Source organism: Gracilinanus agilis, chromosome 1, assembly GCF_016433145.1.
Source record: "Gracilinanus agilis isolate LMUSP501 chromosome 1, AgileGrace, whole genome shotgun sequence".
Taxonomy (NCBI): Eukaryota; Metazoa; Chordata; class Mammalia; order Didelphimorphia; family Didelphidae; genus Gracilinanus; species Gracilinanus agilis.
Genome location: NC_058130.1, coordinates 186,427,336 through 186,443,237, shown reverse-complemented (window position 1 = coordinate 186,443,237; position 15,902 = coordinate 186,427,336). Strand labels below are relative to the sequence as shown.

The window sequence follows — 15,902 nt, the reverse complement described above, 5'->3', positions numbered from 1 at the left end:
GAAAGGGAGAAGGGGAGTGAGGGGGGGGAAGGAAAGTAGGGGAGAAGAGGGAGAAAGGGAAAGAGATGGAGGGGGAAAGGAGGAAAGGAAGAGGGAAGGGAAGATTGAGAGGAAATGGCAAGGGGAGAGGGGGAAAGGAAGAGGGACAAGGGAGAGGGGGGAGAGAGGAGAAAATAGAGAGGAAGATGGAGGGAGAGGGAAGGGGAGGCTGAGAAGGAGAGAGAATTGGGAAAAGGAAGAAGAGCGAGAGGGAAAGAGATCTCTCCCCATCTAGGCACAAAGCTTTCATTAGAAAAAACAATTAGGTGGAATTTATTTGAGTGAATGTTTCAGTGTGGTATAGTGTAAAAAAACAGAAGAGCACCAGGATCTACATTCTATCTCTGCCACTTCTAAGTTTGCATCTAACTTCTATCCTCCAACAAGTCTGTTAACCTTTCTATTGTCATCAGTAAAATGCAAGCTGTGACAGATGACTTCTAAAGCCCCTATGATCAAGTGGATGGATTACTTTTCATAACTTTTGCTAAGGAAATTATTCATTTGTGAAGGCTGACATCCCCAAATGAAAGTGATTATTTTTATGTGGCTTCAAAGAGGAGAAATAGAAACTCAAAGTGGGTTCAAGTATATGGTAACAACTACAGAATTTTTGTTTACTCTTTTCTCATGTGTCTCTGGTTTAACATTCCTTCTTAAAATTTTTTTTTGCTTGAAAAATTATTAGTACCTTGTCCTTTGAAAATATCTTGATGGTATTTTATTGTCCATATTAAGGTGATATTAGAAAATGCAACCACCCATCACTCAAAATCTATGCTTTTGCATATTCTAATAATTATAAAATCATATGTTATTCAACAATTTTATCACCAATACCCTAATTATAATTAAAATGGAACTGAGCAGAGGCAGCTGCCATATTACAAATCCTCAGGAGCGAAACTATTTTAGTAAGGGTAGAAGGTAAAAATTTCTGCCCTGAACACAAGACAAAAGTAATGAGTTAAGTAAAATGACAGTTTATGGTACAGGTTGAGTAAAATAACCTTTACACATGGAAAGAATGCGAATCCCTGGGAATGAAAAATCTCAATATTTAGTGCTTTAGTTTATACTGTGTGTTGAAATAAATATAGGCATATAGACACGTTGGGGATTTAAAAAATATTTTTGAAGCTGTTTCAAGTAGTCGCAGAAGAGGTAGTTCACTATTCTCTCAAAAAATAGGGACTAAAAAATTCATAGTAATCTTTGACCCAAAATTGTAAAAAATACCCCAAACAAAACAAAAAACCTCCCAGAATATCTTCTCAGAATCATTTTCACTTCATGCCAGCAATGCCCTGTATTTGAAAATTGCCCCATTACCTGTGTAACCTGCCGGGCACTGACAAATAAACTTGCCAACACCATCTTTGCACACTCCATTGTGGAGGCAAGGTGAGGAGCTGCACTCATCCACATCAATTTCACACTTTAAGCCTGAAATGGAAAAGAAACAGCAATAAGGGGCAAGAAACAGCAACATGGAGCTTTACACCTTACAAGCACTTTCCTCACTTCATGAGGTAGGAAGAGGAAATAGCCTCATCTCCATTTTACAGCCAGGTGAAATAAAGTCTCAGAGAAAGTTAATGACTTGCCTAAGGTCATATAGCTGATAATCAACTGACCTAGTACTCAGATTGAGGTATTCCAATTCTAAGTCTAATTGTCTTTCCTGTTCACCATGTTTGTCTCTACCTCTCTCATTTATATAACTATTTACAAGGCACCCTGAATTTTCTTATACATCTACAGGTAGTAGAAGTATAATATCTCTATTACACAAATGAAGAAATATCCTTTGAGAAGTTGTAGCCAATGAGAAACAGAGAGAGTCGAGAACATTTTAACATTCGAGGCCAAATATTATTGCCTCCCAATCACTCAAAATGGCAGAAGTAACATTTAAGATCACCATAACTAATTTCTGATTGATCTGCATTTGTTTGTGTAGAAGTCCAGTTTAAAGGACTCTGAGGAAGCTATGGGATGGTGGATTCATACCTGAACTTGGACTCTGAAAGGCTTGAGTTCAAATACTGTCTCACACAATTTCTAGCCATGTAACCATGGCAAACCATTTTACCTGCTTTAGTTCCTCTTTAAAATGTGGAAAACAATTGCATCTACTTCACATGGTTGCTGTAAGGATCAGTCGAGATAATGTAAAGTGCCTTAGCTTATGCTGATATAGACATGTTAGTTATTATTTTTTATAAAAGTAAAAATTAATGAATCCATAGTACTCATTATACTCAGTCCTGTGGGGTGATACTTTTTTCTCATGTTTCTCCTTTCTCATTTTTATTGTATTTTTTAAAAGTTGACTTTTTTGCATATGAAAAGTTCTTCCTTTAAAATATTTTTTAAAATAACCCTTACCTTCTGTCTTAGAATCATACTAAATATAGGTTCTAAGGCAGAAGAATGGTAAGGGCTAGGTATTTAGGGTTAAGTGACTTGCCCAGGTTCACAGAGTGAGGTGGTATCTGAGGCCAAATTTGAACCCAGGGCCATCCAACCCCCTCATCCCCTTGGCCTGGGTCTCTATCTGCTCAGTCACCTCATTGCCCCTTCTTACAGCATTTCGATATCAGGGGCCAATTTTTTTTTAGGTAAATCAGTTGTTTATTCTCATTGTTAATATTTTACAAAGAACATTCCAGTAAATATGCTGAGGATTTCACATAAATCAAAGGATAAGTAAGAGGTTCAAATAAATAGGAGGCATCAGCTCCAATTTCTTCTATTTCTTCACTTTTTCCTTGCCCCACTTGGCAGAGAACCCCAGGATGGGACTAACCTTTATGTCCAGCATTTTCTGGGCCTGCATAGCCACCCAGTCTTCAGAAAAGGTGTGTGAGATAGCACCATAAAAAAGTGCTTCTCCCACAAGAAAATTAGAGGACTAAAGCCTATGAAGAACATGGAAGACATGCCAACAGCTGAGGCTTAAGTACAATTATAGTTCTGAAGACAAGTTTTAATAGGAATTGGAACAGTGGCATTAGGTCCCAACTGCACTAAAATGTTTACAGTGACATGGAGCAGTGGGGAGTAGTTGTATTTGTCTCTTATAGTAATAATCAGCCACCTTGAAAGATCTCTGATTTCGAAGGGGTGGGTACTCTCTCCACTGATGTAGACCTTAACACAACCCACATATTTTCAGCTTTCATGGTTCCTCATTCTGTTTCTTTTCCCCAAAAAATTGTTTTTAGAAGCTTGGCCAATGGGCTTTCCTTTTATTCTGAAATGACTCAATCTCACAGTTTACAACAAAGTCATTTAGAAATTATAATTTTACTTTAAAAGTTACATTTTAGGGACTTTCTTTCTACACTCTAAGACTGTTGGTATGCCTATCTCCAGAATTAGTCATAAATAAAAGATTGGTTAAAAATAAAACAAAATATAAGTGCAACTTCTTGGTGTAGAGATAGCCAAGGATGGCGTGCCTATGCAATTTCCCAGCCCTATTTATGTCTTAATAGATAAGTACTATGGTTGCTTGAAGCACATACAAGTGACTTGCCCACATCAATGATGTGGTCATGTCAGAGGCTGGGTTTGAATCTAAGTTTTCTGGACTACAAGCACAGCACTCTGTCCATATGACATCATGCTACCTCTTTATGATTCATAAAAATTAAGAGAAAATACATTCCAACCAAAAATGACACACACGAAATTGTCCTTTGTTCTCAGTGGTGATCACACTTGAAGATCATTATTTGGTTTACCATAACCTTAAATTTAATATTAAAAACCCACATAGTGAATACACTTGCTTTGTGACTATATATGTTTAGATAAATTAATTTCAATGCATAAAATATCAGAACTTCTTAGCTACTCCCTTTATCTCCATCAGGACTCTTTATCCATATTATTTCCATTTCCTTTTTTTTTAGTGGTCCTGGATTTGCTTCTTTGCTTTGAAATATTTCATATAGGTCTCACCTTGAAAATATCATTCACTTTCTTTAAGACTCTATTTCCCTATCTGTAAAAATGGAGATGAGGATATTTCTACTTCCTACTTCATAAAGAACTTTGTACTTTTGGTTTTCCTTATACTTATTAATCTTAACTCTATTATATTATCATATTACATTAATGTATATTAATTTATTTAATTGTTTATTAATCTAATTGTTAGCTACTTTCATATTATTTGATATTTAGGTGTACTTCCATTTTTTGCAATTATAATTAATTAAAAATCTTTGAAAAGCTATTTTTCATAATATTCTTAGGAGTATATAGTCCCAAAAATAGAATTCTTGATTCAAAGATAATGATTTTTTCTAAGTCTTACTATTTACTGCCAGATTACTTTCCAAAAATATTCTATTAATTCTCAATTCTACTACAAGGAGTTAGTGTGTCCCTGTTACTCTACATCCTTGCCAGTACTGAGCTTCATTATTTTTGCCAAGATGATAGAGAATTAGTACCTTCAAATTGTCTGAATGTGTCTCTGATTATTAGTGCTTGAAAGTTTTCCAAATGATTATTAATAATTTGTTTTTCCTTCTTTTTTTGAGACCAATCTATGAATTCACAAGTATAGGAAACCCCCAGTGAGGAAACTCCATCTACCAATGCATAACAGGACCTATTCAGCAACTTATAACCAGAGAGTCTCCTGGAACAGGAAAGGTTAAATGATTTGTTCAAGTCTCATATGTATGTATCATATGTATGTATGTATCATAGTCAGGACTTGAAGTAAGGTGTCCCTGAGACTCTAAGGTTGACTTCTCTATCTACTATGATACATTTCCCTCCCAGCAATTGTTTGTTCACTCATATACAACTCTTCATGACCCCATAAAGAGTTTTCAGGGCAAACATACTAGAGAGGCTTGTCATTTCTCATTTTACAGAAGAGGAAATGAAGGTAAACAGGCTTAAGTGACTTGCCCAGAGTTACACAGCTAGTTAGTGTCCGAAAATCTGAATTCAGGAAGCTGAGTCTTCCTGACCCCAGGCCTGGCTTTCTATCCACCTAGTTGTTCCACTAGCTTATATTGCCCTTATTTTTCTTCTTTTGATAGTTTTTCATATCCTTTGACAATCTATTAGAGTCTGGGATTCACTATGTGATATTTAAAAAAAATCATTATGTATTTTAGATGTCAAGTTTTAATCTATAATATTTGTTGCAAATATTTTCCAATGTGTTATTTTTCTTCTCATTATATTTTTGTTTATATAGACATATATATGTATCAGTATATTTTGCTTTATTGCTACTCTGTTCTTGAATGTGGTCACAACAGTTTAAATAGCCAAAAGTCTTTTTTTTTCTTTTAAACCTTTACCTTCCATCTTAGGATGAATACTTTGCATTAGTTCTAAGGCAGAAGAGTGGTAAGGGCTAGGTAATGGGGGTCAAGTGACTCGCCCAGGGTCATACAGCTAAGAAGTATTGGTGATAAAATTTGATCCTAGGACTTCCTGTCTCTAGACCTGGTTCTCTATCCACTAAGCCACCTAACTGCTCCCTCAATAATCTTTTATAGACTCAGTCCATATGAATTTGGTCTGTATTAGACCAGGTATCTTGGATTCAGCCCGACACACTGGGAAACAAAAAGGTTCAACTTGAAATATAAAGAAGACTTGATTCCTTTATGTGCCCTCTCCTCTGGATGAAATTGTCCCCAACAGATTTTGATCTGTCAGATGGGAATGTTTATATAAGTCCAAAATAATGCCTTATCATTAGCATAATGCTTAACTTACTAGAGTGGTTTTATGATGTCTCATGCCACAGTAACATTTTTTAAACAGCAACATTTTTACTAATTATGGCATGAAACTCTAATTTACCTGTAAATCCAGGCAGGCAGATGCAAACATATCCTCGTCCAAGTTGCTGGCAGGTCCCACTATTATGGCATGGATTTAGAAAACACTCATGGAAAACCTGTCATGATAGAAATTGGGTGTCAAAAATCATTCTCACAAATAAAACTATCACTAAGCAATCTATCAAGAGCCATGGGAACTATATTTTTGAGTTAACTGGCTAATTATTTCAGATTTTATCACCTGCTATTTGTTTATCTTGGACCTTTTAAAAAATAGATGGACCTCATCAACATGTTTTCCAAACCTTCTTTTGGAATGCTGACTTAGGATAAGCCAACACATATGGGTCCATTTGGTTGAATTCCAGGAAGGTTATAAACTGATTAGATATCCGTAAGATGTAGTGTTAATCAAGTGTTAGTATTGAGCCCCAAAGAGAGCTAGAGGGTAGATTTCAACAATAAGTTATCCCACTATCTCCAAGAAGGAATATTGTTTTTTGACCCAGTAATAGGAAAGGTCAAGGGATTTATGGGGCCAGATTTGGTTAAATCAGTTTGGTTATTAAGATTAACCAAATTAATTGCTCATTATACTAATCAAAGAAGAAACAGTTTATTTAAGATGGCATGAGCATAGATTTTGCTTTTGGTACTTTCTTATATCAAACTTTCTTAAAATTATTTTTTGTAGGACAAAATTAGAGGATGAATGCTCCTGAAGATGAATGAGCCTCCTTACTGATCAACAAGGGATTTTGCTTAGTTCAAAATGTTCTCTATTTAAAAAGTTATTCCAAGTGTATAATGAGTTAAAAAGCATCCTTTCACATACATACATAAAATCCTGCATCTATTGTCATAGTGACATAAATTACAGCACCAATAGCATCATATGTCCCTTTGTCATCATTAGAAAAAATCCATACATTTCTTCTCTTTCCCAAAGTAATATTAAATCAACAACCTTTGGGGTTTCAGTATTAAATCCAATGGTTTATTTATATGTCCCCATTTTCTTTAATTGATGAAATTATGGTCATAGTCACTTTTTCCTTTCTTTTTCAGGGGGACACCATTAAATTAAACTGAGCTTTAGAAACACAAAAAGAGCAAAACCATGTCTTTTTTTGCCATTAATGGTAATAATAAACCAGGTAATGTTCTTGCCTGGCTGCTGACTTCATACTTCTTGGTGATATGTCCTGGAGATGCTGACAACATGATACTTTCCTCTGCTGCTGAAAAAGTTGAACTAAAACCTAGGGAGAATGTATAGGAAGACAGTTATTTTGTGTAATTCAGTGAATACACACTAACTAGTTAGAATAACTAATAAAACACTAAAATTAGGCTTTCTGAATCTCTGATTGGGTGTTGTATTCTGTAAAACTTACAAGGAAGCACATATGTAAGTAATATGTATCCCATTTCACAGCATGATGAACAGGGAAATATGTATTAAATAATAATATTTGTACAACCTAGTTCATATCACTTGCCTCCTTGGAAAGTGTGTGTGTGTGGGGAAGAATGAGACATAGATTTTTGAATATGGCTAATATGAAAATATATTTCTTTTCCATAAGCATATTTGTTATAGCTCATTACATATTGTTGTGTGCAGATGCAAAGCATGGAATCCCTGCAAAGGTACAGGGAGAGCCTCACCCAGAATTCCAGGGGACCCCCCTGGAGAACTTTGGGTGAGGGTCTCCCTGTACCTTTGCAGGGATTCCATGCTTTGCATCTGCACACAACAATATTTATAACAAATCACATGTATTATATTATTGCTATATATTAAAAATAAAAATAAATGATAAAAAAGGAGTATGTATACAGGGATAAATTTAAGATAAAAAACTTGAAATGGAAATCAGTAAAAATAAAGAGAAAACAGAACAAGATAATTCAATAGGTATGTCCATATAACCCTTCATTAATGCACTAGTACAATGCCTTATTGTGTCATAAAGATCTTGGGAGCCAGAAAATGCTGACAGTGAAATGAAAATTCTAGCTGGTCCTATCAATCTGTAAAGGTATGCCCTGAATAATGGACTGAATGTTATTTTGCTAGGACCAGCTTAGCAAAGTTTGAGAGATATCATCAGGATTTTTTTTGTTGGTCAACAATGGCTGGAATTGCCTTTTATGCATTGATCATAATTTTAATTCATGCATGTATTCATTTATTCTTCAAGGTCCAAATGCCTGCCAACCCTTTTTTGAGGTATTGGGGACTAGGAATAAGCTTAATCAGCACAATTTAAATAGATAGCTTTCCTTTGCATTTGAAACACACTTGTCACCGTGACTTACTCCTCCAATTTTGGTACATGGTATGTAAGGGCTCAGGGGTAACATAGGCCTTGTCTTCAGAATGATGGAGACAACTGTCAATGCTTCCACTGACCAAAAAAGAAAAAGACTAAGACTTCAACACTGTGAGTATTGTAGTTTCACCTCTCCTTCCATCTTCAATTGGCTTCTTTGCCAGTAAAGTCTGTTCCCAAAGTCTTAGATTAAGAAGTCTAAATGCTACACACTTAAAAAAAACCACTTAAAAGGTTAATTATTTAAAAATTAAAAAATATTCTTATAATTCAGCATAACAAGTCTTGTGCCTTATATTTCTCAGTCAATTTTTGGATCATCTGCTACTTGGTGATGAAAAGAGTACAGAAAAGAGAAGTAGATTTGGAGTAAGAGGATCTGGGTTTAAATCCTTGTTCTATTATATCATCTAAATCATAGCCCTGAATAATGTCCCTTCATTGAATGAATAAACTATATATGCTTTACTCTGGTTATCAGCACTTCCACAGTCTGGCTCTAAATTCCCCTCTCTCTCATAGTTTATTTCAGTGGTTCCCAAACTTTTTTGGCCTACCGCCCCCTTTCCAGAAAAAATATTACTTAGTGCCCCTGGAGATTATTTTTTTAAATTTTAATAGCAATTAATAGGAAAGATAAATGCACCTGTGGCCATCACTGCCTCCCTGGATTGCTGCAGCACCCACCAGGGGGTGGTAGTGCCCACTTTGGGAATCATTGGTTTATTTCATGGATGCTATGCTCCAGCAGAACCAAATTTCCTCAATTTTTCTCACATTTCCCAACTCCATGTCATTACTGATGTCACTTCCTAATCCTGGAGGAAGACTTTCCTTCCTCTACTTATCTATCAAAATCTTCCCAATCAAGAGCCATCTTAAACACATCTTTCTTCCTAATTCCCCCAAAGCATAAATGAGTTCTTCTTTCTTTTGAACTCTCATAGTCCTTCCTTTTGTACTTAATTCATTATATTTTGTATTTAGTTGAATGTGGGTCATGTATTAAGGATATTAAGCTTCAGTGTGGATGAGGACTATATCTCTTGTTCATACTTTTATCCTTTGGTGTCTAGTCCAAAGCCTTGCATCTAGCAAGTACTTTAAGATAAGTGTTGTCATGAGTGTTGTCAAATTGAAGTGAATAAAAGATTCTTCCAAATTAGTTAAATAAGCCTAGCCACCCAAAATATCTGCCAAATTTTACTCCTTGAGTTTTGAGATCTCCTCTATTGGAATTTTTTATATCAGTGGAATTACAGCTATAATTTTAAAAAATTCACAAATGATCTCCATTATTATGAATATGTGTGTGTATGTGTGTTAGCATACACACACATATCTTGAATCTTCCCTCTACCCATCAATAAAGTGTCTTGAGGGCAAAGGCTGTTCCATTTCTCTTTTTATATTCTCAGTGCCTAAAAGTGCTTGGAATATTGGAGGTATATAAGAAATGCTTGTTAACTGATTGATTCTAATAAAAAGAAGAGTTATATACAAGTAAGGAGAGACACAATCATAGCTAAGAGAATGAGAGCCTGGTCACAGTTTATCAGAATCCCTTACATGTCATTCTTGGACAATGAGAACATAGTATCAGCTTACTTGAGCAATCGGTGATGGATCTTGCCCCGGTGATTGTTGTTGTTCCATAAAAAGGACAAGAAAGGCAGAAGGACTTTCCTGGGTTTGGTTGGTAATAGTCTCTGGGACATGGATAACAGGGCTTTATGCCAGAGCGAGAGAATTCTCCTATTGGACAAGGCACTGTAAAGAGGGGGGAAAAACACATTTCTTAAACATTAACAAAAATTCATGGCATGACCTTAAGAAGTCAGCCACTGTCTATATTGTTTTGTTCAATCATTATGTTTGACTCTTTATGACTCCATTTGGGGTTTTCTTGGCAGAGATACTAGAGTGGCTTGCCAAATCCTTTTTTAGCTCATTTTACAGATGAGGAAACTGAGGCAAACAGACGAAGTGATTTACCTAGCTAGTAAATATCTGAGGCCAGATTAGAACTCAAGGAAGATGAGTCTTCCTAAATGAAGGCCCAGCACTCTATCCACTACACCACCAATCTGTCCTATTATAGCATTATCACTCTTCTCTTTGTACACCTTTCTTTGGAACCCTTAAAAACACCATAAAGGTATACTACATTCCTCACTGAGAAGAATATCACCTACTCATTTTTCATGCTAAAAAAGGCTATAGAAAATGAACACATTTCTAAAATGTTCCCTTTAGGATGAATTCAGTAGACATGAAGGCATATTCTCAGAGAAATTCCCCAAGTATAGAATGTGCAATTACTGAATGCTTTCATTTTAACTGTTTATGTCTACTCTCCTCCCCCCAACACTAAAGAACAGGATTTCTAAATGGTGCCAAGTATTTGAAATAGACTTTAATTGGAAAGTCAAATGTCTTCTGAACAAATTAATTTTAAAATGTCTATAGAGAATGAGGAAAAGAAAGGACTTCTGGAAAATGATTCCTGTCTCTTCCAAGTAGAAGAAAGTAGGTCTCTTCTAAATTTGTCTGTTTTCTATTTGAAGAGAGGAGCTCTGCTTTTTATCTTTGGTTTTTCTTCATTTAGTATCAAAAGACCTGAAGATGACCCCCTCACAGCCTCCCCCACCTCCCCCCGTCCAGTAAACAACTGGTCTATTTACAGAGACGAGTATGCTTCTGGTGAAAATAACTTGTTCATTCCTATCAACAGTATAAATAAATACATTGGACAGGTGCTGGCATCAATCACGGTGATATTCAAATACACTGATAGCATTATGACCCTTGATCACATGTAGTAAGCACAATACCATTTGGTCTAACAAAGTCCTACAAAATGATCAGAATTTCATGGGATCTCTGTGTGTAGTAGAGAAGGGAAATTCTGTTATAGAATACCCTTTCGAATTCCATCAATGACTTTTTTAAGTCTTCACACCAGACAATCAATGTTTACTGTCTATGGAATTCACAGCATTATGTTAGAATGTTGGGATTACAGATCAGAACTGTTTTCTCACATCGAGGAGGTTAAAAAAATCAATTATATCATCCCTTGTTTCCTTTCCTAGATAAGTAATTTTTCTAATGTACAGCTCTGATCACATACTCACTTTCAAAAATTTCAAATGATTCTTGTTCCACCAAATGAAATTCATGCTCTGTAGTTTGAGGTTTAAAGCCTTTTCTACTTTTGCTCCAAAGTGCCTCTCCACCCTTATGTTATATTAGGTCCTTTAGAGTGTTATATGCCACTGCCAAAATCCATTTACATGCCTTCCTTCGTATTACCTCTACTTGGAATCCCACCTCACTATTCCCACCAGCTCTGATTACTAAAATCCTAATTATTCTACAAGAACCTACTCAAATGCTACCTACTCGATTAAGCCTTCTCTTATGCCCCTGGCTAGAAATTTTCTCCCCTTCCTCTGGACTTTCATAGCCTTCTATGCTTTTAAGATATACTTAGCATATTACTTATAAATTGCAATTCTTTTTTTGGAATATATTTAATTTCACGCTTGCCCCCAATCATTTAGGCATAGTGTCTGACAATAATCTTTTAATCTCACTAAGTGCCTAGGACAGTGCTTTGGAGAGAGACAGAGACAAAGAGACAAGGACAGAAAAAGAACTCAAATGTTTGTTACTGTTCTACTTAGTATAAATTTTATTTGTCCCGGTCACCTGTAAACTAGAGTAAAGTGAACATATCTTACTTATTGCTCTTCTTAGCACCTCGTACAATTTGTTACACATTGTAGGCATTCTTTAACTAAGTGTTGAAATCATTTGATTCTAGAAAACTAGTGTAATTATAAGGCATATGAAGATTTTTAAAAACGTGTAGTTAACAGAATCCATGCAATTTCTGAGAAGTTAAAGGTACTCAAAATTCTCAGTTTTTGGTATCTTGGGTCTGGGAAGAGCATGGGGGTCTTTCTGCCAATGCAAATGAATATCTTCAAACAGAGGGAGCAAGTCAGATGTGTGCCAAACCAGAGGAACCTTGGGAAAGCACTGGGTTGAACAAATGTTCAACTCGTTGGCTTTCTGATTCATTTAAATCATCATGTTATAAGGCATGGATCTCATCACTCATAGAATTTAAAGCTGGAAGGAACCCAGGAAACGATCAAGCTCAACTGTTTTGACAGATGGGGAAAATGAGACCCAGAGAAGCAAAGTGATTTGCTAAAGGTTATGTGACTAATTAGTGACAGAGCTAGGACTAGCACACAGGTCTTCTGGAACCTTGTCCAATTCTCTTTGTTGTTTAGTAGTTTCAGTTGTGTCCGACTCTTCATGATCTAATTTGGAGTTTTCTTGGCAAAGATACTGGGATGGTTTGCCATTTCTTTCTCCAAGTCATTTTACATATCAGGAAATTGAGGTTGACAGGTTAAGTGACTTGTCCAGGATAACACAGCTAGTAATAGTTCAAGGCCAGATTTGAACTTGGGAACTGACTCTTAACCTTACTATAAAATCACAGGCTTATTTTTCCCAATTAGAAATCTTCCATTGATTGTAAACTCCCCTAGAGCAGTGATTAAACATCAGAAAAGGCACCTGCAAGTACTAAAAATGATTACTGATTGAAGTCGATAACCAAGGTGTTCTCCATGAACAAGAGTCATGAAGAAGGTCAAGAATTATATCTCCATTGACTGAGATGAACTATATTCACAATTTATTCATTAAAAACACTCACCTTCTGTCTTAGATTCAATATTAAGTAATAGTTCTAAGGCAGACCCAGTGTCACACAGCTAGAAAGTGCCTGGGACCATATGTGAATCAAGGACCTCCCATCTCCATGCCTGACACTCACTCTCTGTCTGTCTGTCTGTCTGTTTCTCTCTGTCTGTCTGTCTGTCTGTCTGTCTCTCTTTCTCTCTCCATATATATATCTATGTATATATATATATCACTCAGCTACCCAATTTATTCATTGTTACCAGTCTATAATATTCTTTCATAATCATATACATTCATGTTTCCCCTAACTCCATCATGCTAATAAGCAGCCCTTTGTGCAGAAACCATTTTCAAAAACACTAAGAAAAAAGAAAAGAATATTCTGCTTTCCAAATAAAATAGTCAGAATATTAAGACCTATTTTATAATCAAGAAATCCTATTAGACTTTCTTTTGAGGATAAGCTTTAATTCGAAAAACTCTAAGCTAGTTTGGCTAAAGATAAAGGAAAAGGAACTCTCAGCAATAGTTTTAATAGTGAGTGTTTCTAAAATTAATTCATTTGATTTCTACATTCTCACAATTCTACAAACTTTGAAAAAGGTATAGAAAAACATTTCAAATACTGAGCTTTTGGAAATCCTCCACTTCTCTACATACAGAACATACAGAACATTTGGCTATATTTCAGTGTTTGAGTTTTTACTAACCTCCGCAGGCAGATATATCCACAGCTCCTCTTTTCACAGTTGAAGTGTTTTCTGGACAAGAGAGGCAGTTCTTGGAACCAAATGCTGGCTGATAGGTGCCCAGAGGACATGATTCACAGGTTTCTAGACCATTTGGTGAGTAGGTGCCTTGCTTGCACTGAGCTAAAAGACAAAATTATGCATAAACAGCTATTAAGAGTTTACATTTTCAAAAGCAATTACCTTATGGAACACATTTGTCCACAGTCCAACTTAGAGAGCAGGAGAGACATGAAGAATTATCCTAAAAAAGGAATGCAAATAGAACAATGTTTTCTAGCCTCTGATGTGTAACATTAGGCTGTGGTTCAGTTATTTCAGACATATCTAACTCTTTGTGAACCTGTTTGAGTTTTTTTTGGCAAAGATAATGGAGTGGTTTACCAATTCCTTTTCCAGTTCATTTTACAGATGAGGAAACTGAGGCAAATAGCGTTAAATGATACTTGTGCAGGGTCACATAGATAGTAAGTGTCTGAAGCCAGATTTTAACTCAAGCTCAGGCCTGGTGCTTTATCTACTGAGCCACCTAGATGCTTCTTTCAACATTATAACTTGAAAGAGCTGGAGAAGGGTGACTTGTATAGCTTAGGCTGGGTTGGAGGTAATCAGACTCTGTGAACATGCTTCTTTCCCTCAATAAAATATAATATTTTTGAGAGCAGAGGACATTTAATTCTCATGTTTATATCTCCAGCTCTAGCAGAGTGCTTGAACTAATGGGTGATTTATAAATGTTTGTGGGATGAATAAATTAAGAATGACAACCATAGAACAGTAAAGATAATTGACATTCACAGAGCCATTCAGTCAACAGTCAGTAAACTTTTAAGCATTTACTATGTGCTAGGCCAGTGATGGGCAACCTTTTGATCTTGGTGTGTCAAAATTCACCAAAAAAACGAGCATAACTCGGGTGATGTGACACTTCGAGAAAAAAGCCATAATTTCATGATATTTATAGTTTAAATAACAAAAATGCATAATTGTAATACATAACTGTATTTAATAAACCAAAGTAGTTAAATTAATATAGGTAGAATTGTCATCTATAGTGCACAGAGTGTCTACACTACACTACTATAAATGTTTCATCCTCAGCATGCAGCCCCATACTTTTCTGTATGTGGCTGCGTGTCATTGAAAATGGCTATGCGTGTCAGTCACGCATGTCATAGGTTTGCCATCACCATGCTAGGCACTATACTAAGCACTGAAGATAAGAAGAAAGACTAAAGATAGTCTCTGTTCTCATTATATCATATAATGCTCACAATAACTCTGGAATGTGCACAGTGTAGGTGTCTATTTTACAGATAAGGAAACTGAGGCTTAGGGAGGTTAAAGAACTTGCTAAAGGCCATGTAGCTATCAAATTATAGATCCAGGACCCAGATCCAGGACTCAAATCCAGGACTTTTGATCCTAAATGTAGTATTGTTTCTACTCTCCCATATCCCCTAACCCCCTCTATCACAACATAGCTCTCTCTCTCAAGGAAAAAATAACCATAGGGTATTACCACTCTGTGGTTGCCTATGCAAAACCAGGCTGAATTACCTTCACATGGCTCAGTGGTTCCCAAACTGTTTTGGCCTACTGCCCCCTTTCCAGAAAAAAATATTACTTAGCGCCTTTGGAAATTAATTTTTTTAAAATTTTAATAGCAATTAATAGGAAAGATAAATGCGCCTGTGGCCATCACCACTCTCCTGGATTGCTGCAGCACCCACCAGGGGGCGGTGGTGCCCTCTTTGGGAATCACTGACATAGCTCCTCCTCTCCCCTAAACCCTAGGTCTTCCTTGTCAGTGTGAGCCTTGAAGGAAAGAATATGAAAATGGAAAATGAAAACTCTTAAATTCAAAGAATTTTACATCTGGAAGAGACTTTAATTCTACTCATTAGGACTCTGAGGTCTAGAGATTTTAAATATTTTGTTCATGGTCAGACAGCTTGTTAGTGGTTTAGCCAGGTCTAGTCATAGTCATTAGGGATTTCAGAAATCTGGTCCAAACCATTCATTTACAACTGTGACCCATTAAGGTAAGTTATGTTGCTTAAAATCATGCAGCTAATTAGTGGCAAAACCAGGACTAGGACTCAGATATTTCTCTCTCTGTCTCTGTCTCTGTCTCTGTCTCTGTCTCTGTCTCTGTCTCTGTCTCTGTCTCTCTCTCTCTCTCTCTCTCTCTCTCTCTCTCTCTCTCTCTCTCT

General features: G+C 36.1%; 1 protein-coding gene across 1 annotated transcript in view; it reads right to left on the bottom strand.

Annotated features, from left to right (window-relative positions):
* SVEP1 (sushi, von Willebrand factor type A, EGF and pentraxin domain containing 1) overlaps nt 1-15,902 on the bottom strand; it is a 350,045-nt gene that overhangs the window by 122,251 nt on the left and 211,892 nt on the right. The window contains exons 18-22 of the mRNA XM_044678439.1: nt 13,648-13,809; nt 9,818-9,979; nt 7,041-7,132; nt 5,890-5,986; nt 1,372-1,485 (exon numbers count right to left, since the gene is read on the bottom strand). Coding sequence (XP_044534374.1) covers nt 1,372-1,485; nt 5,890-5,986; nt 7,041-7,132; nt 9,818-9,979; nt 13,648-13,809 — 627 coding nt within the window. The remainder of the gene's footprint in view (nt 1-1,371; nt 1,486-5,889; nt 5,987-7,040; nt 7,133-9,817; nt 9,980-13,647; nt 13,810-15,902) is intronic.